The 23,961-nt window shown below is 34.7% G+C and overlaps 1 protein-coding gene across 2 annotated transcripts in view; it reads right to left on the bottom strand.

The window, feature by feature from the left end:
* The window catches only part of scaf6 (SR-related CTD associated factor 6), an 81,089-nt gene extending 62,696 nt beyond the window's left edge, over positions 1–18,393 (bottom strand). The window contains exons 1-3 of one of the 2 annotated variants that reach the window (XM_089097423.1): positions 18,324–18,393; positions 11,247–11,417; positions 5,611–5,766 (exon numbers count right to left, since the gene is read on the bottom strand). In XM_089097423.1, the coding sequence (XP_088953549.1) occupies positions 5,611–5,766; positions 11,247–11,417; positions 18,324–18,348 (352 nt within the window). In that variant the 5' untranslated portion in view covers positions 18,349–18,393. The remainder of the gene's footprint in view (positions 1–5,610; positions 5,767–11,246; positions 11,418–18,323) is intronic. The other variant, XM_089097424.1, reaches the window with a different exon arrangement.
* Between the last annotated feature and the right edge of the window lie 5,568 nt (positions 18,394–23,961).

The raw sequence follows: 23,961 nt of genomic DNA, 5'->3' as shown, positions 1-23,961 counted from the left end.
TTACTGACAATGGTAAAAAACTAGACTTTATAAACGATAGTATAAAAATGTTAGAAAATCGTATGGTATCAGTGGAAAATACACAGTCTGAACTAAAATCAGAAGTTAATACTACGAATTCACGTGTTACACAGCTTGAATCTGATGTTCAAAACTTAAGAAATCAAATGTCAATTATCGCTAGTGCAACGAAAAAGTATGAAACCGGGAATGCAGATCTGTCTCGTCGGCTTATGGCATCTGAATATCGACATACAGAGACGAATATTATCGTTTGGAATGCTCTCTGCGAAAATACCACCCAAGCCGAAACTTTTTTGACCAGTTGTGTTTGGAGGGTCTAGGTCTGTCCATGGTCCCGAGGTTTCGAGTTGTTGGTAGTGTCCGTAAGGAGCAACCGTATTTTAAAGTTGATGTTGGTTCTCGAGATGCGAAGGTCAGTGTGCTTAAGAACGGAAAGAAATTAAAAGGTAAAGTTATTGGACACCATAGAAACGTATCTGTTAGCGATGATGCACCAATATCAGTTCGCGAAGCTCGAAGGAAGTTGTATGTAAAGAAATCTAGATTAAATGCTATAGGAGTTTCATCATGGGTTTCCAATACAGTTCCACCATATATACAGATCGATCGTGGTGGTGTGGCGGCAAAATTTGGTTACGATGAGCCTATCCCTGAGTTATGTGACCAATAGATGGTTATATCATTAATGGTGAATTAAGATTTTGTTAAGATATTTTATTTTGTTTTTTTTTTGTTTTGTTATGTATTTGTGTTTATGGAAAAAAAATTAAAAGTTGTTCTTTTTTCCTCATTTATTTAGTTATTGTTATAATTTATAATGGGTAAGTGGTAGACACAGGTAGAGCATTGTGTTTTCTTCAATTATAATTTTCTGGAATTCAGTAATGGAAACAGTAAGCCTGTATTGTGACAGGTTAGTGTTAGTGTCAATTTTTTCACTTTTTTTGTATTTGTTTGTTTATTTATACTATTTTGTTAATATGTTTCTTATTATTTTTAGGTTATATTGTGTTTTTTCTGGAGCTTCGATTACGTTGGAAACGGGACCACCGACCCTCCGAGTTATAGTAAGTTATTCAGTTGGTTAGGTTTGGTTGCAACTACCCTCCTTTTCTTTTTTATATATATATATATTTATAAAAAATGGTAATTGTTCGTAATGATCGTTTGGATTGGCTTGAGAATAATCCATTGAGTGTTTCAGATTTAGGATTAGGGGTACTTCACAGGGATTTTGATATGGGGGTAGATGATGTTTTTCCGAAGGTTAATTATAAGTGCCCAGTTGATTTACATACTAGACTGGCACCGGATAAACTTGGCATTTTTCATTTGAATTGTCAGGGGTTAAATAGTGCATTGGATTATTTGTCGGAGCTGTGTATGCTATCTGATTTTCATATTCTTGCACTTACTGAAACATGGTTAATGAATAATAATTCTGGACTATTGGATATTTTAAATTATAATATGTATGTTAAGAACCGTACTCACCATCAGCATGGAGGACTTGCCCTGTATATTAGAACTGCTTTGAATGTGAAGGTTAGGGATGATTTGTCTGTTAATAAAGAGATGGTTTTTGAGTGTTTTGTTACGGAGGTTGATAAGAATGGTGACCCATTTTTTATTGCTGTTTGTTACCGCCCCCTTCAGCTAGTGTAGATTGTTTTTTAGAATTATTAGAGCAACAAATGGACCTTCTAACTCGTAAGAACATGCCGTGTTTTGTGTGTGGAGATTTTAACATTGATTTGAAATTGTTAGCATCTAATTCAAAAGCCCGGAATTTTTGAATTTAATGTTAGGTTATGGGATGCATCCTGCTGTAAATATTTGTACTAGAGTGACGGATTCATCTTCATCTCTAATTGATAATGTATTTTTGAATGTTCCCCATGATTCGTCGAGTGTTGTGTTAAATGATGTTTCGGATCACTTTGGTTTGGCTATATTAGTTCCGGGTATATTTAAGAATATTAATATTAATTGTGATGCTCGCCCTAAGCCTAAGAAATTAATAGTTGATTCAAATACTATTTCAAGATTTAAGCTTAGGATAGAACAGTTAGACTTTAAATTTTTACAAGAAGAATTAGATTTAAATTTGAAGTTTGAGCTTTGGTATGGTAAGATTAAGGATACGTTTTTGGAATGTTGTGAAGTGTCAGGAATACAGAAGAGAAGGGTGTCTCCGAATAAACCTTGGATTACAAAGAGTTTGTTACAGTCAGTTAATAAAAGACGTTTTTTATATAAGTTGTCAACAAGGAGCAATGATCCTCATGATAAAGTAATATATAGAGTTTATAATAGTAGGTTAAATGCTGCACTCCGACTGGCTAAGGTAGAATATTATAAGGTTAAATTTAAAAAAGTTGAGGGTAACCCGAGTAAGACTTGGAAATTGATTAAGTCGGTGACTTGCCCTGGTAGCGTCTTGATCCGTCCAGATAATATAGGAATGAATAATAATGTTGCAGATGAGATGTGTAATCACTTCGCTACTATTGGACAGCGTGTGTCATCATCGGTGCCAGTATTTGATCAAGATGGAGATTTTCGTCAGTTCCTACCTGAAGATTGTGATGTGTCTGCGTACCTTAAATCTGTATCTATTGATGAATTATTTGATGTTATAAATAATATGAAAAATGGTGCATCAGGAGGCGATTTTATTTCGTTGAAGGCTTTGAAGTCGATATTACCTGTTATATCTAGTCATTTTTTAGGACTGATAAATAATTGTTTAAAAGCTGGAATATTTCCTGATTGTCTAAAGTGCACGAATGTTATCCCGATATTTAAAGGAGGGGATAAGAATTGTTTTAGTGATTATAGACCGATTTCTTTACTGCTATTTATTTCTAGAGTGTTTGAAAAGTTGATTTATAGTAGAATGGTAAGTTTTTTCGAGAAAAGACAGTTTTTTAGTTCTAGTCAGTTTGGGTTTAGGAGTCATCATTCTACAGAGCATGGAGTTTTGTTTTTAACAACTTTTATTAATGATGCTTTAGACAAGGGTCTGAAGATAGCTTCGATATTTTTGTATATTACTAAAGCATTTGACTCTGTTGATCATGATATACTAGTTCAAAAGCTATATAGTAGTGGTATACGTGGTGATTTTTTAAATGTGATAGTTAGTTTTCTTAGTGGAAGGACTCAGTGTGTCGTGATGGATGGAGTTACATCTAAAATTGAATATATTTCGATTGGAGTACCCCAGGGTTCCGTTTTGGGCCCTTTGTTGTTTTTGGTTTATATTAATTACCTTTGTAGAGCTTCAAATAATGTGTCTTGTTCTTTAGACCTTGATACTTACGGTACTAAAGGAATTCTACCATGTTTTGCTGATGATGCCCATTTCACCGTAGCTGCTAGAACTGAAAATGAGTTGATGACTATATTGAAACAAGGTATTTCTTCGATTGAAAAGTGGATGCGAGTAAATAAATTGAAACTGAATCATAATAAGTCGAATTTTTTGATTTATGGTAGAATTACTGGACATTATCCATGGATTAATAATATAGAAGTAGGGCACCATACTATTGTAAGATCTACTAGTACTAGATACCTTGGTGTTATAATTGATGAAAGCCTTAGTTTTAAAGACCATATTGCATCTGTTAACAGCAAATTGTCTCGTAATATTGGTATTATGCGTAAACTTAGGTATCTTTTTCCGTGTGAAATTCTGAGAATGTTGTATTTTTCTATGGTTCACCCATATCTCATTTACTGTTGTATGGTTTGGTCGAAAACATTCGTAACTCACCTCCATCCGCTCTGCGTAACACAGAATATGGCAATTAGAGTTCTTTATGGTAATCAAATTGACCTATCTGCATCGGTGAGGCATCTTTACCGCGAGTATAAAATTCTACCGTTGGCAGGAATATGTGTATTCTATAATGCTCTGTTTATGTTTAAATATTTAGCTTCGGAGTTACCATCATGTTTTTCAGGAATGTTTAGTCTTGCGTCTACTACTCACGATCATTTGACACGATCTTCTCGGTTGGTGCGAAGACCAGCTATGGTCACGTCTAGGTCTAGGTTTTCAATTCGCCATGTTGTTCCGTTAGTTTGGGAGAGTTTGCCAGAGGATTTGAGGAATGTTGGGGGTTTGCAGGATTTTCGTAAGTCGCTAAAGAACCATTGTTTTGATGTGTATATTTTGAATGGATTTTTCCACGCCACTTAAGTTTTGTTTTTGAGGAGGGTTTAGTTGCAGCTGAATATGATTATAATTATTATAATTTTGTTGGGTGTTGTTTGGAGGTTCGTTGGTTTTCGGGTCCGGTAAGTTGAGCTCTAATTATTTTTTTTTTTTTTTTTTCTATTTCTTTTTTTTCTTTTTCTTTTTTTTTTCTTTTTTGGTTTCTTGGTTTTTTGATTTATTAGGTGGGTTTTCTCCCGCACAAGCATTGCTTCAGGGAATCGATGATGTATATATATTTTTTTTTTTTTTTTTAAATAAACCCATTGTTAATTACTTACTTACTTTAAAAAAAGCTGGAAGGTCATATACGGATATCTCAAACAGCGTGGGACCGAAGCCACTCCAATGAGGAACGACACTTTCTACCCGAGTTGATGATGAAGCATAACTACCTACTTCAGTGGATTCTTCCAGAAAGATAATCGCAGATCCACAATAGAGCTCAAGGTCCAATTTATACTTCTCACAATTAAAAATCAACATTTCTGTTGATTGTTATTTTGGCTATTGGGCAACAATGCAAGGGCACGCCTTTGTTCAAGCAAATGTTGGTAGCGGCGTCAAAAAAAGAATAAGTTTTTTTCTTTTTTGATATGTTCTTTTACTATCAACGTCACCTGACTTTTTCAATGATGATTCTCGTTTTGATGTTCAACTAGGCTATAATTCTTTCTTCAAATAACGATCATCTCTATCTCACCAACGCAATAATACGTAATTTTTTCGCTTCAGAACAAATATTTTACACAGAAAGAATAAAGGACTACAACAATGACAAAACATATTTTTTTTTGTTTTTCAACAACCATCAACCATCTCCGTCAGTATTGTGTTGGTATGCATACAGTCTAAAAACATTAAAAAGTACTGATTGACGTCGTTTGGTCATGTCATAAGACATGACTATAAGCTAACCAACTTTACAAACAAAACCACTCCCACTCCACCATTAAAAGAAAAAAAACAGAGACCTACTTATCATACTGTATCATGGGCGCCCATATGGGAGAGCAGAGGAGGGCTCCAGCCCCCTCTGGCTGAATGATGCTACCTTATATTTTTATATTTTTTGTTTTGAGATTTCTATTATACAACATTGGCAGTGGCGATTAGATCAGGTAAGCCCCCCCCCCCCTAAAATTCAGCTTATGGGAGCTCATGTACTGTATACATTCTTTCTTTCATTTTTTTATTCAATGGTACAATTACTACGATGTTGGTACAAATTTTATGAAACTAACATAAGTAATACCGATCTGTAAAACGACAACTTTATAGCAACTATAATTTGACACATGACTTGTTCGACAGTTAAAAAAAGAAAACATAATAAATCAAACAAATCTTAAAAGACTTACCCCCGTCTGGTGGAGGCTGCATATACATTTGATCATGATGGGGTCCCCAACCTTGATCTCCTCCAGGCACGTAATGATTGTGATGCATGGAACCGTATTCATAATGGCCACTCATTTCGATATTATGAGTTTCTCTATTAAGCTTGTGCTTCAATACTACAAGGATAGAAAATAGTTGACTCCGATCCAATGCATAGCTTTTCTTTTTCAAAACGGAGAGGGTGAGGGGAGCACATGGACGCATTAATTTGTAACAGACTACTAACAGCAGGTAATTTTAGTTTTTAGAGAGAGATCGCTGAAATCGATCAGATACCACCCCCACCAAGAAAAGTTGTCTGATTCCACCACCAGATAAAGTTATCTGATACCCCCCCCCCCCAAAAAAAAAAAAACAACCACAACTCTGATCTATGTCTAAGTATGAAACAAAGTATACTTGCACGTAGATCATATCACCGAGGAAAAGGAGAATGAGAAAATCTCATGAGCAGGGTGGGGAAGGTAGGCTTCCTCACAACTGATAGTGAATGAGAATTTCCGTTAATTTCACCAACTTTGACCAGGCAATGTCCATCACCCGCCAAAAGCCAATATTTATTGACAAGTTAAAACTTGAGAAACCATTTCAGTTTTATGATACAACTCCGAGGCTTTGATCAGAAAAATATCAAGTTCCGAGTCTTTCTGCCAAACTTTAGTTGGGAAATAAGATCCTAGGACTAAGAACTTGTACAAAAGCAGTACCATATTGATTTTATGGTAGAAAGGAAAAAATCTCCAGACGTCAAGAAGATACTAAACTCCCTGCAAGACCCGGGAGGCAAAAGGTCTTCAAATGGATCTTTACTGTCCCAAAGCGCCCCAACATCAACCACATTATATGAATCAAAATGGCTTGAAGCAAACTACTAAATTCGCACGACCCTAATTGATTTTTTTTGTGCCAAACATTTAGAGAAGAAAACAAAAATACACAAACTTTTCAAATATAACTGGCGCATCGAAATTTTACATGAAACATGAAATATCGATTACCTATAGAAAAGAACACACTTTAAAGTAAAACTAAAATAGAAATAATGCTGAGAATTATTGAGAACACAAACACACTGAAGTTCCCAGCCAATTAAAAAATTGAAGACCCAATCTTGGTTCAAACAGACGTGAAACTTACTTAAAAATCATAGCCTCCAAGGGAGATGAACGGCCATTTCACGTTCAACAGAAAATCCAACCCCACTTAGCCACTGCAGGGTCATCAGCTACATAAATTACTATTCCTAATCACTGATATTCTTGCCAAAGATCAGGATGAGCTTTTCTTTAGTCAACAAAAGGTCAAACGCTTCATACTATTATCTCTATCAGGCGCGTCGTTTGAGGGGGAGGGGAAGTAAGGTGGCCCCCTTGACTATCCAGATATGAACCCCTCTCCCCCCGTAAAAATGCTGGAGATTCACCCCTGATCTCCATTCAACATAAATTAGAAAATTGATACTATTGCTTAATAATTATTATCAGTCCAAAAATGTATCCTTATTTTCTTCTGCTCAAAAGATCTTAAAGAGCAGGGATACTACTGTTCAAAGGACAAGATGCCCCTCTTAATGGTATCCTTTCCACGTCTACAATCCCTCCAAGCAAGTCCCAAGACCAATTTCCCCCACGCAGTATTTTGAAAAATGTGTGAAAAATGCACAGAAGCAGTATATTTAGGGCTAAAAACACACAACAGTTGACTCATTCGAATCTACGGTTTTAAGTATGCAAATATTTCAAAGTCAGAATATATTATCTCTACACTTCTGATCCTTGATATTATGAAAGGCCAGGAACTATTAAAAAGGGAAAAATGGAGCAACATTAAAGAAATAAGCAATAATAATGTGTGCATGCATTCACAGCAGGTAGTTCTTCTGATATGTGTATATTCTTGCACTTCATTATATTTTTGTTACCACAAAATTGGTTTTCTTTAAATTAACTGAGTATCAAAGGCTAAAAATCAACATACAAGAAGGGGATAAAGGCAGATTCAACTACCCCCTCCCTTAGTATTTGCTCCAAATGACTGCAGGAAAATAGTAACCTGATAGTAAGATATATATATATATATATATATATATATATGCCCTATACTATATGCATATACATATAATGCACTATATGTATAAGATGTAATACTTCTGAACCGGAGGGGGGGATTTCAAAGTAGGTCCAAAGGATTCCTTAGGAGAGCTCTGAGCTTATAAATTCATTTGTGGGGGGGGGGGAGGTTGACTTTACCCTGTCCTTTATAAAAATAATTGGATTCCACTTCAGATGTGGAACTTATATGTGCACATAGTTGAAGCCATGATTAAGTAAGCTTTACCATCATTAAGAAGGGAGTGTGTGGCAAAAGACTTCTCCAAGAAGGAACGCTAATGCAGAAAAACTGTATTGATAGACCCAATTCTCTTAAGGAAACTTTAGGACAAATCTTAGAGGGGAATTTCCCCAGTCTTCATGAAGGTATGAGGAGGATTGAGCAAGTTAATCATAAATTCTTGTTTTCATCATATTAAGATGGATTAGACAAGCAGCATTGGAGGAAGTTGAAAGGAGGGAGATCTTTATAACTGAATAATTTTGTTTATCTTTTATTTCTTTTTCGGTCTTTTCATAGCTTTGATGAGAATTAGATGTGTCCAAAAATATTCTATGTATGTATTAATCCATCATAGCCTCTTAATTCTTTACTTTTGTTTATTTTCACATTTCAGTTTGATTTGTTTCTTCATTGAAGCTAAATACTGGATAGTAATTACATAGAATGTATTGAATCCATAGTCTTATAGTTCATTTATGCAACAACAGCAACAGCAAATTTGAACAAAAAGGATAAAATTCACCAATTCCCCTACAAGACTCTATGACTAAGAATGCAAAGAGAGGGAAAAAATATAATTAAAATCAAACACTAGAACACAAAAACAAAAAAGAGGCATAAAAAGAAAAGAAAAACAAAGAAAAAATCACTGTAAAGACGAAATTTTTCAGCAAGTTTATCGAAGGTACCAAACAAGCACAACTCTGTAGCTGACACAGGCAAAGAACTCGAGGCAACATTACAAGCAGTCACGAGATTAAAGTTCGATCTGACTGACAGGATGAATAGGATAAAAATGTTGACTGAATTACAAATATGATATGGATTTTGGTCCAGAAATAAGAGGTGGAAAGTTCTTGGGACAATCATAACATTGCCATAAAGTTACAAGAAAGTGAAAAACTCAAATAAGAGAATAAAAAGCATCTTCAAATCAAGCAATGGCTTAGCAACAATATTTGTTTCAAGGATAAGGTTCCTTGCTTTTATCATATATCTTAGGAGTGGTTTCCAAAAGGAATAGGTTGAGTGGGGTCATAAAAGATGCAAGATTGAACTAACTAATAAACGAGCATTTTTACATCCAATCATGAAAAAGTATAATAAAGCCACCTAAAAATCCCGAGACTTGTTAATACCTTCATTTTAATTGGGCTAATAAGATGCATGAAGCACCGATTTTCATCAAGTAAAATCAGACCAATTTTTGGGGGCCTGGGGCCTGGGCTAATAAATATCAGGCTCAGGTCTGGTAGTGGTCATCGTGGTCACTTGGAATTACCTTCTTTCTTGAAGGGATATTTCATCAAGTAAAACTTAAATCGACCATCTACCAACAGGATACAATTTTTGGGGACCTGGGCTAATAAATATCAGGCTCAGGTCTGGTAGCGGTCATTTCATTTTAATTGGGCTAATAAGATGCATGAAGCACCGATTTTCATCAAGTAAAATACAAGGAAACTGGACAGACCAATTTTTGGGGGCCTATAAAGAAAGCCTGTGAAAGAGGACTTCAGAAGTTGAGTGCAGGCTTTCAAAACCAGAGACTTTGACTTGTCAACCTTTAGGATCTGATATAAATATCAGGCTCAGGTCTGGTAGTGGTAATGAGGTAGGGGCTGAGCTTAGGCAACAAAAACGTACTATTTGGAAGATGAATATGGATTTAAATGATTGTTTGCCTGTTATTTGAAGCAAATTAATGGTTCCGTGTCAATTCTAAATTCTTGGTCAAACTTCTTAAAACCATAGGTGAGCGTGCCTTGTTTGCTTCTCATTCCAGGCAATCTAACGGTTGTATGTCAATTTTAAATTCCTGGCCAACATGCCTGAGACTCTAGGCAAGCGTGCCTTTCCAAATACTAACAAACAAGTATGTGTCCAATAAGAGAATCTTACTTACTCCCGCCATTAACCCGTGCCACAACCATTTAAACATTTGCCCTTCAATTACTTGGAATATCTGTCTTGGCTTGTCTCTATCTACAATTCGCCATGTCTTGATGCAACCTACTGCAAAATACTTGATAACTTCAAATATGTCTACACCTAAATCTATTAGAATGTCCTCATCCACTGATGGTGATCTACATTACTTGGCATGGAAGGATCTAGGGTAACAGATGACATAGGCAGTTGATCTTTGGTTTGTAATGACAAAAATGAGGACATTAACATGAATCAAGAACAGATCTGGCCTTTAGACTGGGCCTTGCAGGAAACAAATTTAAACTTCAGATGGTGAGCAGAAAAGAGGATCCATAGAGGTTACCCTTCCAGACAGATAAGAGTTAAACCAGGTGTATTATTCTTATGCCATAGTGAGATAATTATAAATTAGAATTTGATGGGTAAATTAACGAAAAGCTTTTCATGCACTAAAATATGGCAGGAATCAAACCAAAATCAAGGACCAAGTGTAGAAAATTCATAAGTGTTGTACAGGCATTCTTTGTGGAGTGCTTAGCTCAAAAGTCAAACTGGAAACCATGGTAAAAGCCTTTTGCTTCTAAAAAGACTAGTAGACTGGAGAACACAGCCTTTTTCTAAATTTTTTACTAAATACAGACAGAAAAGATATTGGTCCCTAATTAGCAGGATCACTCTGAGGCCCACTTTTCTCTAAAAACAATCACTCAGGTCTAGTTAAGTGAACTGGAAAAAATTACATTTTTCAAAAGACAGATTTACAAGTTTTACCAGGCAAAATAATCAAAGCAAGGACGAATTTAACTACCTTGGTGGGTATAAAAATGTGCATAATATTTATGATTTATCAATAAACTAATGAATCGCTTTGTAGTTAATTTAATTTTTTCTTCAACTGTCTTCAGAATAACTACCTTATCAGTTGGGATTTTCAACCTTATGTTTCGTTTCAGCTATAATTGGTAGACATTATGCCTGTTACAGGAAGAATGACAGGTGGAAACTTATTCAAACACAACCCAATCAGAAAGTTAAATGAACCGCTCGGAATGTTAAACAAGCCACTCAGAATGGTTAAATGAGGCTTCCAAATGAATAATAAGCTTTCCATTGAGAAAACAACAGCAGAGAGAAATATCAAAATAGGTAAATAATTACTAACAAAAAGGTTAGCTAGCTTAAAAAAATCAAAAGTGTATCCAGTAAAAAAGCTGTTCTACAGACCAGTCCAAAGAGGGTGACCTTCATTGCAGTTCATATACTCCCTGCATAAGAAGAAAAAAAGATACTATGCTATATGAGGAAAATAATAATAATAATAAAAACTTACTAGCTTGTTCAGTGGTGACTTTGTATTGGTAATAGTTAAAATAAGGGCCACCAAAAAGAAACTGAAACTTCTGATTATCCTTTTGCTTGTTTTTAGTCATTAGTTCAAATTCAGGTCCATTTCGGGCAACAAATTGGGCTAATTTGTCAATAATTGTTTTTAACTCAGGGTCTGCAAATTATAAAAAGGTACAAAATTACAAACATTATCAGTGTTACTTCAAAGCTCTGATGGATTTCTATAATTTCAACCAGATGAATCAGCCAAAAAAACATTTGAAGACAATGACAATGGGATTTTCCCCAAAACTGGTTCAGGGACAGCACCCCTACTGGCATAATGTTCTGGCTGCTAACTCATCATAACTACGTGAGTTTACCCCTAAGATGTTCTAAACTATCTCCCCCTCCTGGCAGCAAAATGGTGGCTTAAAAATGCACTTCCAGTGTTTTTACCCTCCCTTCATAGACAAAACAAAATCTGATACATGTGCATCTAGATGCATAACTATAACCACAAGTAAGCTTTCAAGACCAAAATGGCTAATCCTTCAGTCAATCTTGACATACAAAAATAAAGTACTTTTAAAAAGCAGGAGGGAGATAACACTAGTCATAGCAAAAGATATAGCACTAAATTTAGAACAATATTATTTTTGTGTTTGGAACCAACAAGCATTTTAGAGCTGTGGATAGACAATTAACATTGGTTTGAAGCATTTGCAATGTATTTTCTTACTACCAACTAAGTCCATATCCAGGGGGGAGGGTTAGGGAGATCACCCCCCCCTAAATGTTTGTCTGACTTGTAAAAACGTAGCAAAAATGGATATAAACAAATTGTTTATGGGTTTTTAGTTTTTTTTTGTCTACCCCCCCCCCCAGAAAAAAATCGTTGTATAAAACAACCCCCCCCCCCCCCACCGAAAAAATCCTGGATATGGCCCTGGTACCAACTTTACTTTTTGGGGGGGGGGATTTTAAACAAAAAAGTAAATTTTTTTCTTATTTGCCTATATCAGGTATTTAACTAAAAAAGAGCAAACATCATGAAAATTCCTTTTCTGGATATAATTTGTATTAATATTAAACCCTCCATATAATATCTGTAAATACTTAACTGGTGCATGAAAACAGAACATATGGAAAACAGATTCAGTAGAGAAGCATACCACATAGAAAAGAGATAAGTTAGCTGAATTACTCTTAAAAACCATCCCCTGAATGAACCTCACAATACATATATATATATATATATATATATATATATATATATATATATATATATATATATATATATATATATATATATATATATATATATATATATATATATATATATATATATATATATATATATATATATATATATATATATATATATTTGCAGTATATGTAATATTGAACTGACTCCCAGAAACCAATCAAAAGACAGTGTCACTAGGGGTAATGTTTCTATTTGATCATGGATAATATAGTAATTTTACCAGAATAACCTAAATATTTAGATATGTAGAACCATCGCTCAAAATTTTGTTTATCCACCTCAACTATTTTTGAAAATGACAAAATGGGAAAATACCTAACTAGGGTTTTACCAAGCCAATCAGTAAATTAATTGACTCTTTTCTCTTCCACCCTCTCCAAAACATTTAAAAATATAATTGGCAATCCTTACAGCTTAGAATTGGGTTCATTCCAATTTCCCTTAAATCCTTTCATACAACCTTCTCTTATGGTTGCCCACAAAGGATGGCCTTTGCCAATATGTAAACATTCATCTGCACAACATGCCCTAGCCATCTCAAACTTTCTGTCATTATAGCTCAAGAAAATGGGATAGAACTTAATCTTTTGTAAAGATAACTATTTGAGACACAGTAGGGCAGGTGGGCACCCAAAAGGCAATATCTCTAGAAAACATTTAACAAATTGTCCTCCATCTTTACAAGCACCAATGTCTCAGAACCATACTTGACCATTACCATCACTGTAGCTTTCAATATTCTAATCTTTGTTTGCAAACTTATCATCCTGCTCTTCCAGACTTTTTTTTCAACTTTGAAGAAACACCCTGGGCCATGGCTGTTGTGGTTTTTATATCTTTACTTCATCCACAATATTTACCAGTATTGCTGCTTAGGTAAGTAAATCTATCTACTTGATCCATCTTCTCATTACCCAACATCACCTCTTTACCTTTACCTATTCTCAGTTATATGACTTGGTCTTTTTATGATTGATTTTCAAACCTATTCTTGGGCCATGAACCCTCAAAACCTCCAAAAAATCTCTTTTTCATCTAGGACACTTAAATCATCAGCATAATCTAAGTCTAGGAGAGTCCATCAAAATGGAATTAGGTATAAGATAAAAACATTAGAATATCCCAAAATACAGAGAAAAAAAAGGAGAGAACAGGATCCCCCTCTGTAATACCTTGTCTTACACTATCACCAGGTTTAAGACAGAGAAAATAATTCCCATACCATTGCTTCAGAAAACAAATTATGGAAAAAATCCTCCTGTTGGAAGCCAGAGAATAAGTATACAGCAGAAGAAAAAGCTTTTGACAGATCAAGGATATATATATATGCAGACCATTGCCAATTTTTGTAGCTATAGTCAAAAGAGAAGGAACAGCATCATGGATGCGCTGAAAAACAAACCCCTTCCAAAACCCAAACTGATTTGTCCCAAAATTAGCATTACAACTTACAAAAGACAGTAAAAGACATTCAAGCACTTTACTGATGTGACAACAAACAGTTAAGAGATAATACAAAGAGCAATGATATAGGTTTTTACCATGCTTCTAAATACAACTGAGCTTACCACACAGAAAGCTATCTGAGACTACTGAGCAACAAAATGATATTTGAAAAAGCAACAGATAAAACACTAAAGTCAACATGCAAATAATTTTACTAATCCCATCTAAACTTCAAACTTCAATCCCATCTAAACTTCAATGGCTTAAATTTCAAACAGAGACTACCTTAACACACTACAAAGTGGCTGCTCCTTGGCTTTTGAAATGATTGAATTAATGAAGAAAAAACAAAAAAAAACAGTTTTTGCAATAAAGAGCAGCAAACAATATTAAAATTAAAACTTGGAAAAAAGAAAATTTATTTAAAATTAATTGATTGTACTTTAATCAAAATTCAAATAAAAACTAATTTCAATAGAAATTCAAATAAAAACAGTAACACAACTTAGAACTCATATAAAAAGTCAAACTTAAAAATTGTTAAAATGAGCATTAACCAGACCTATTTCTATTTTAGTATGGAATAAATAGCATGAATAGCCTCAACTCATTTTTCATCACTATGGCACCAGACATGTATAGGCCTACAGGAATATAATGGGGAACAGGGGCCTTGCATCAAGTAGCCTAAGTGTTTTAGGCTTTAAATATGTTCCACTAAAACAGGAAATTAGAAGCAACATTTTAACATAATACATATGTGAATTTAAACCAACTTTTGTGAAAAAAAAAAAAACTCAGTTTCTACCAGATTCATCATCCTTTATTAGATCTTGAATCAGAGGAAGACGCAGGATTTTATTTGAGATCCCCTTTCTAGTCTGGTGGACAATTTAAGAACTACTTTGAATGAAAAACATAATGAGAATGTATAAAACAAAAATAATTAATAACAAAAAAACAAATCAGTCAGTGAAAAAAAAGAGAAAAGAGCAAAGCAGATATTTTGGCAAATACTTCCACCAAGCCTTCCTCAGTGCCCAAAAAAGAAGAAGAAAAGACAAGAGGTAAAAAAACACATAAAACAAAAGAAAATCAAAACCTTTGAAGCAAGTTAAAATAAACTTGATAAGTGACTGAACAAGAAAAGGCCAAACAAATGATAGGGGATTAAAAAATAAGATTGTGAAAATTCTTTCCTTAGTGATTGCTGCAGCATTTTTGTGGGCCTGATTTGTGTAAAGACATCTAATTGACCTTGTTTTAGAATAAGAAGAAATGTAAGCTGAATATCTTTGTACTAGATTATCATAGCTAGGGTATACAAAAATACGCCTAAGGTATACAAAGGGTATAAGGGTATACAAAAATTACAAAAATACAGTGATAAGTATCACTGTTTAAAGAGAGGTCTTTATGCATATATTTCTTAATTTCAAGTGCCTGCCTAAAATATTATGCTAGACTAATTACTGTGGGACTTAAGATTGTCTCATTCAAAAAGCGCTACACAACCTGGGTATTGAAAAACATGGAGGGGTAAAGGGAATCAAAACCACCACCATTACATTTAAGATCTGATGTTTTTGAATTGAATGTGGATATTTGTGTAGCCTTTCTCCCAAAAGTTAATGGGTTCTGCCTGTGTAACATTCCATATAGGAACATAGGACTCTATTTCCACCACTACCAAGAATATGATCAGTTTTTCTTTTCCAGAATTGAAAGAACACCCAGTCTTTAGTTCATCTTTGAAGGATATTGAGAGAATATGTTTCTTTAGAATTTTTCAGGTTTACTGGTTAGTCTAGGGATATATGATAATATTGTAAAATTATCTCCTTGTGACAAAACTGACACCTCAAATTAGTTCTGGTGATAGCTGTTAGTTCTTTAGATTTCCTTATTGAAGCTTTAATACTAGGCTGAGATTAATTAATAGCAAAAAAGTAAACACAGTCTATAAAGGAGAAGTAGTGTTGGTCCAAACACAGTTCCCTGGAGAATGCCACTTAGAACTTTGCAAGGTTGTGAGTAGGTATGTTTGTTATCTATTGTTAAAGTTACACCATCTAAAGTCTACCACCCCGGAAGTACATTATCAAATCTACTAATACTAGGTTGCTTTCTGCTGCTTAACTTAAAACAAAGCCAATTGTGTGAGACCTTATCAAATACTTAGACCTATGTGTAAAAGAATCCACTCAAAGGGAAGGCCTTTGTCTTTGTTTGTTTTTTTCAGTTAGACTAACTAATTAGTTACAGTCATTTTCATGAGTCAAGAACAAATTTTTTATGACCACCCCTTCCATAGAAACTTTATATGTCCCAGGTCATAACTCACAACCCTGGCTCTGGGGGTTGCATCCAAAATATGCCTCTGGGGGTTGACCCCCAGAGAGTTGACCATGATCTTTGGACAATTTTGAACAAAATGACTATCTCAAAACTTTAATCAGATGCATCTGGGGAAAAGAGGGTACACAGAGGGCTAGTTGCCCTCTAACCACTTTTGACTCTTAAAAGGGGAACTACAATTTCCTAGTTCTATTCAAATGAACCCCCTCCAAAGCCTATATGACCATTCCTTACATAAGAACCTTATACACCCTCTAATTATATTTAACTCTGAAAAAGGGAACTAAAACTTTTAATTTCTCATCAAGTGAGCCTCCTATAAAGTTTATATGGCTACTCCTTCCATAAAAACCTTATATGTCACTAGATGATAACTTACAAACATTGTCCCTGGACTATGGAGGGTTGTGTTGACCCTGTGGGCATTTTATACAATCTTTGGACAATTTTGAACAAAATGAATATCTCCAAATTTTAGTTGGAAGCATTTGGCAAATAAAAGGTGTGGGGGAGGGCTATTTGACCTCCAATCACATTCAGCTCCTAAAAAGGGTATCAGAAATTCCAATTCTTAAACAAATAAGCCTCCTCAACAGCTCATACAACCACTCCTTTCATAGAAACATTATATGCCCCTGGGGCATAACTTATGATTGTTGTTCTAGGCTTTGGGAGCTAGGCTAAGTTGACCCTGGAGGCATAGTTATACAATATTTGGACAATTTAGATGAAAATGGCTATCTCAAAATTTCAACTGAATGCATTTGGGAAAGAGACAACTTGAAGAGGGCTTGTTGCCCTCTTATCACTTGACTCTTAAAAAGGGTATCAGGACTTCTTATTTCCCCCTCCAAGGTTTATACAACCACTTTTTCTACAGATAGCTTATAAAATATGCCTCTGGGCTCTGGGGAGTTTTGTCAACTCTGAAGTTTTTATATCTGATGTCTAGATTATTTTGAAAAAAATGGCTATCTCAAAATTTCAACCAGACGCATCTAGGGACAAGAGGCCATGCATGGGGGGGGGGGGGGGGGTAGTAGTCCTCTGATAACTTTGACCCTTAAAAACCGAACTGAAACTTCAATTTTTCAATTGAATGATTCCTCTCCAAAGCATATATATGCTATGAAAGTGAAACCTTGCAGAATAGATCTTCTGCTTAAATGAAACTTAATGTAAATTAAACCATTAATACATTCGGGGGGGGGGGGTAAATTTTATTTCTGAGGTAAATGAGAGGTCAGTTTAAACTTTTCCCCCCACCCCCCTAATGTACAAATATATACCCTGACTTGGTATATGTAGGGGTAGGGGTTAAAATTCATTTCTGACAAAAATGATTGTTATATTTGTAAAGAGCATAAAAAAAGGCATCAAGTGGTATATTCACTTTAGTTGTAACTCAATCATATGACTTTTTAAATGTTTACCCCTTGTAAAATAGATCTTCTGCTTAAATGAAGTACAACAAAATTGTTTCTAGCTTCACAACTTTGCTCAATCCCAATTTATAAAGTTTTAAAAATATGCAAATACATTTCCTAGGCTAAATTCTGAAGAAAACACTGATATGGATTAAAATTCTACTCAAATAACAGGAATTGCATTTTCAGAACTGAAGCAAAAAAAAACCTGTTATGTAGGCAAATTTCAGGACCCTCTAGAGCGAGAAAGAGTGGAGATAGGTACTTCAAAATACCTTCCCAGGACATATTTTAGCCTTTAGACTGATCCCTGAAAGTTTCATTATCCTAGCCTAACCCCTTTCCAAGATAGCCGAAAGTAGCTAAAGTATAATTTTACTGTTTCAAGCCTGCTTCATGTATCTCCTTAAATATTAAAGAAGGTAACAGGCAGAAAGCAGCAACTTAGGCCTACCCTCAGTAGGCTATTGTCTGTTAGATGAAGGCAAGGCAGATCAGTAGGCTATAAATTCGTCTCAAATTATGAAATCTGGGCCAAAACTTGAAAGAAGCCTAATCGGAAATAACTTTTCTTACGTACCTTCAGGAGGTTGTGGTATGTCCATTTAAAATTAGGATATTTACAATTTCTATCTTAACGATGATTACGACGAATTGTACCGCTGCTTCTTCTTGATATTGGTCATGTGGAGAAGCAGTATTCCAGGTATTCATGACGGGCTAGCCAGAGTTTTCTGGTCGACAAATTCGAATCAAAGGAACCTTGTTTTAGGCTAGTGTTTTAAAAGGGAGCAAAAACTAAACACTAGGTTATTAAAAATTCCCAAAGGAGTTTTACTCGTTTAAGCTTTGAAAATTGTTTGGACTTTGCTTTGACAACTGCCGTGTTTGTTTTGGCAAATCAGTTTTACTTGATCATTAGAACTAAACAAAATGTTCCTTAGGCAATTGAGATAGATGATAATTCAACTGAGCCCAAGTTATCAACAAAATAATTGAAATTTACCTATGCATCTAGTCAATATTGTCAGCTAAAATATAGTAATATTCAATACATCAATTCGAAATATGTTCAATACTGACCCCCTACCCATTTATTCACACATCATTGTATTTATTGACTTTAAATCAACACTCGAACGGATAAATACATTTTTTTGAAGTACCTGAGAAAATTTATTTCGTTCAAATCCTTAGCCATGAAGACTTCAAGGGATCAAGATGAATTTTTTGCACTAAGGGTTCAAAAAAATCATTTCTCTGATTTAGAATAGACTCGCCATGCTTAGAGACTGCAGAAGTTTAAAACCTACAAAACTAATAAAGTCAATCGAAACACCACCGGTCTATTCCTTTGCACAACATAATTACTCCCATGTACATTGCTTCTTGCACCACGTAATTAAATTTGATGGATTTTTAACACAAAGTGTACTGTTCAAAATGGGTCAAACTCCTTTATTTAATTGTCAGCTATGCCATACCGCAAAAGAATCCCTGCAACATCTCATGTATGAGCGCTAGGCAAATCAAATAAACATAAGTAGCCTAAGAGAAAATTGGTATAGCAGCAAAGTTTTAGTTAACTACCATCTTGTCTCTATCTAGAGATCATAGAACATTAGCAAGTAAAGTGAAAAACCGAAGACAAATCTGAAGAATGTCGTGTGGTAGCAAAATTTAAAGAAAAATGAGACTCAGCATAATTAATTTCTAAGACACCAGTCTTGTATTCATTTATAAATAACTTAATTACTCGTCATTTATTGCTGCGGTTTCAAAAGAAGGGAAATTACATGAAAATCCTGCCCTACGAAAAAATCCAACTTGTGGAAAACTAATCAGATAATTTAGCAATGGCCTCTGCTTTAGCTCTCCCTATTGGTGTTGTCGCAATTGATGGTCCAGGTTGTCAAATTTCACATCTTATCACATATGATAGTTCAGGTGTTGATTCCAAAGAATCATCATTTATAGTAACTGCAACTGCAAATTTTGTTTTTTAGGCCTTCCAACAGACATTATATTATATAAATACCTGTTACGTTGGAAACTCAAAAATCTTATTTTTGCTATGCATAACATCATATAAGAAAATGCTTATATGATGCCATATGTGATGTCATAAGAAATGCTTATACGATGTAATAACATGTACAACACGTCATTTTCAAAAACCAAAAATTAAGGGTCTTAACGAATTTTATTAGTTTTTTTTTATGCGAGAATATCACAAAATACCAATTTTATCGAAAAAATATGGAGCCGTTTTCGACAACATACATACATATATACACATATACACAATTATTGCTCAATTATAAAGACAATGTATATATATATATAAAGTATATGATGCAGATATCTATGTTGCCTATCATAGGCAGCGCGATAACGCTGCCTAAGTGAAAAAAGATTCAGTTCAGTTTCAGTTTCAATTATCTTTATTTAAAAACATAATACAAAACTTACATAACATTCCTTCCTGGAAAGCACAAAAAATATGCTTGGCTGGGGCAGGACATTAACTAATATTAATTAAAATTAAACAGAAACAACAACTTAACTGAACGTATCAAGAAGAAAAAAAGAGAAGAAAGGTAAACCAATAAATAGATCAACCTATATATTCAATTTTACTGGTAAAAAAAGAAGAAGAGAGAAAAAGCAATAGGGAACGAGAAAAAAGGGAAAATAAAAACGGAGAGAAAAAACAAACCTGGTGGAGGACAGTACTAAACACTCTTTTTATAATGACCCTTCACTCCTCGCTTAAAGGATATAAGATTCTTAGAATTCCAGATGTTAGCACACTGTTAGCACACTGTATTATTTTGTATTTTTTTTAGTATTATCTAAAAAAACTATTTTTATTATCAAACAAAATATTGAGTTTTTTTTGTATAAATAAAATATAGATGTTTTTACTTTTATAACTTTAATAAATCAAATAATATTAACATTTTGATTACTTAACATCAGAATATGTATATTAAACTGACAATGCACATTCATTTGTATTTTTTCAGTAAAGTGCAATTTTGTTCTGACCTTGGGAAGGCATAGGGGTTTTGCGCACAACTTATGTTAATTTCTGCTCGTTTTGAGTTTGACTCGGTTAATTATTGTAATTTCTGTTCGTTTTGAGTTTCATTTATTTATAGATGCTGATTTGTGGTAGTTTCACGCTTGGTAGATTATTTTATTGTATTTTTGCACATTTTTTGTTTAATGGAGTTCTTGACTTTTCTTTGAAAAACTTATTTTGTGGAAAAAGTTATTTTTAATTAATTTCTGTTCGTTTTACATTTACATAGTCTTTTCAGGGAAAAAAAATGATACTTTAAATCTTTTCGTTTTTTAAGACTTTATAGTTTGGCCTGCTATTTGTAAGCTGGAGAAACATTTTCAGCAATTCTTAACAACATACACCCTTTTAAAAATCTGGACACAAATAGTACTGTTTAATTTAGTTTCAAACCTCCTCTAGTTGACCTGAAATGGAAAAATTGATACCATTCGCCACAAAATCTTTTTACTTTCTTTGATAGGCTGGACACACTTACGCTATTTTTATTTGGTTAAATTTTAAGAGCAGAATTGGGAGGGTTGGTGTGGGTGGGTGGGCATGGGTGGGTGGGAGTGGAAGGGGGATTAGTTGCCCTCAAATCACTTTCGAGTATTAAAAAGGGCATCAGCCCTTTCTATTTTCAATCAATTGAGTCCTTTCCCACGACAACTCCTTCGATACGAAGTGCCTTGGTCTTAACAGCAACAACAACAATAAATAGTACATTATACCAACATCGATCTTTACTATAAAAATTTCAAGCCTTCTAATCACTTTCGACTATTAAAAAGGGCTCAAGGCCTTTCGATTTCAAATCGAATGATCCCTTTTGGAAACGACAACGCTTTCTATAAACACCTTATATGCCCCTAGGGCATAAATTACAAACTTTACCCTAAGGTCTGTTAGGGTGGTTGTCATCCTCTAAAACCGAATTTCCAGAACTCTCAACTACGTTAAACAACATGGCTATCTCAAAATTTTGATTGGATGTGTTTGGGGAAATGGTGGGCGTGAGAGGGGTGTTTGTCGCCTTCCAATCACTTTCGACTATTAAAAAGGGCACAAGCCACTCTAATTTCCAATTGAATGAGCGCTTTTCGAGGTTTCGAAAATAAGTTCGAAGTTAATAAATAATACATTGTGCCAACATCGTTCTTATATGCCCCAAGGGTATAACTTAAAACCCTTGCCCTGAGGGTTGTAGGAGAGTGTCCTCCTCTTTACTTAGTCCCCGTTTCTTGTCTCGTTCTCAAGTGTCCCCGTTCTTTACTTAAGCAGCGCGATCCTGCTGCCTATGATTTATACAACAACTTTCTATATAAACCTTATTTGCCCCCAGGGCATAACTTAGAACCCTTGCACTAAGGGCTCTGAGGAGGTTATCATCCTAAAAGACCTAATTTCCAGAACGTACAACTACGTTGAACAAAATGGATATCTCAAAATTTTGTTTGGATGTGTTTTGGAAAATGGTGGGCGTGAGAGGGGCATTAGTCACTATCCAATCACTTTCAACTATTAAAAAAAGGCACTAGCCCTTTCAATTTCAAATTGAATGAGCCCTTTTGAAGTTTCTACGACAACGCTTTCAAGAAAAACTTTATATGCCCAGGGCATAACTTACAACCCTTGCCCTGGGGGCTGTGGGAGGGAGGGGTTGTCATCCTTAAAGACCTAATTTCCAAAACGTTCAACTACGTTGAACAAAATGACTATCTAAAAATTTTGTTTGGATGTGTTTGTGGAAAAGATGAGCGTGAGAGTGGGGTTAGTTGCCCTAAAATCACTTTCAACTATTAAAAAGGGTACTAACCCTTTGAATTTCAAATCGAATGAGCCCTTTTTCAAGTTTCTACGACAAATATTTCAATAAAAACCTTATATGACCCAAGGGCATAACTTATAATCTTTGCCCTGAAGGTTTTGGGGGAGTGTCCTCCTCAAAAATATATTTTCTATCTGGAAATCAACTACGCTGAACAAAATGGATATCTCAAAATTTTTATTGGATGTGTTTGGGGGAATGCGGGACGTGGGGGGGGGCTAGTTGCCCTCCAATCACTTTCGACTATTAAAAAGGGCAATAGCCCTTTGAATTTCCAATCGAATGATTATTTTTTGAAGTTTCTACGATAGCACCTTCTTTAAAAACCTTATATGCCCCCGGGGCATAACTTAAAACCCTTGCCTTGAGGGCTGTGGGAGAGTGTCCTCCTCAAAAACATATTTTCTATCTGGCAATCAACTACGCTGAACAAAATGTCTATCCCAAAATTTTGATTGGATGTGTTTGGGGAAATGATATGCGTTAGGGGGGGGGGGGGCTAGTTGCCCTCCAAACACTTTCGAAAATTAAAAAGGGCACTAGCCCTTTTAATTTCCAATCGATTGAGCCTTTTTTGAAGTTTCTACGACAACGCCTTCTACAAAAACCTTATACCCACGAGGGTTGTGGGGGAGTGTCCTCCTCAAAAACATATTTTCTATCGAGAAATCAACTATGCTGAACAAAAAGGCTATCTGAAAATTTTGATTGGATGTGTTTGGGGGAATGATGGGCGTGAGGGGGGGCTAGTTGCCCTACAATCCCTTTTGCCTATTAAAAGAGGCACTAGCCACTCCAATTTCCAAATGAATGAGCCCTTTTCGAAGTTTTTACAACAACCCCTTCGATAGGAAGTGCCCGACTGAAGAAGAAAAAAAAACACATTGAGCCCACATCGATCTTTACTTAGGCCTATGATATTTGACTAATCTTAACTACTAAAAGAAACTGCCAAAACCTCTAAAAAAAAAAATTGTACCTAAATCTCTTCCTCTTGGACGGAATGGGAAATAGGTTTTTTTTTAAATATAATACACAATATAGGTCAATTTTATAAATGTAAACCACGGGCTCTAAAGGCGGCTTAGTGGACCATACTAAATATTAAAAAAATATATACATTCATTAAATTTGGCTTAGTAAGAACTTGTTTTATTTAATTTTCATTAAAAATAATGATTAAAATTTGCAATAGTTGTTTTAAATTAAAGTTAAGCAATCAATTAGTGGCTACGAGCGATATCTATAAAAAAAACGCTTCTTCGCCTCTATCTCTTGATTGTAATAGAAAAAAGGTCATCTGAAAAAATTATTTTCTTT

This window comes from Artemia sp. Qi Xiang Cuo, chromosome 11 (genome assembly GCF_049724085.1).
Source record: "Artemia sp. Qi Xiang Cuo chromosome 11, ASM4972408v1, whole genome shotgun sequence".
Lineage (NCBI taxonomy): Eukaryota > Metazoa > Arthropoda > Branchiopoda > Anostraca > Artemiidae > Artemia > Artemia sp. Qi Xiang Cuo.
The sequence above is the reverse complement of the archived record's forward strand: the minus strand, read 5'-3'. Positions and strand labels throughout refer to the sequence as shown.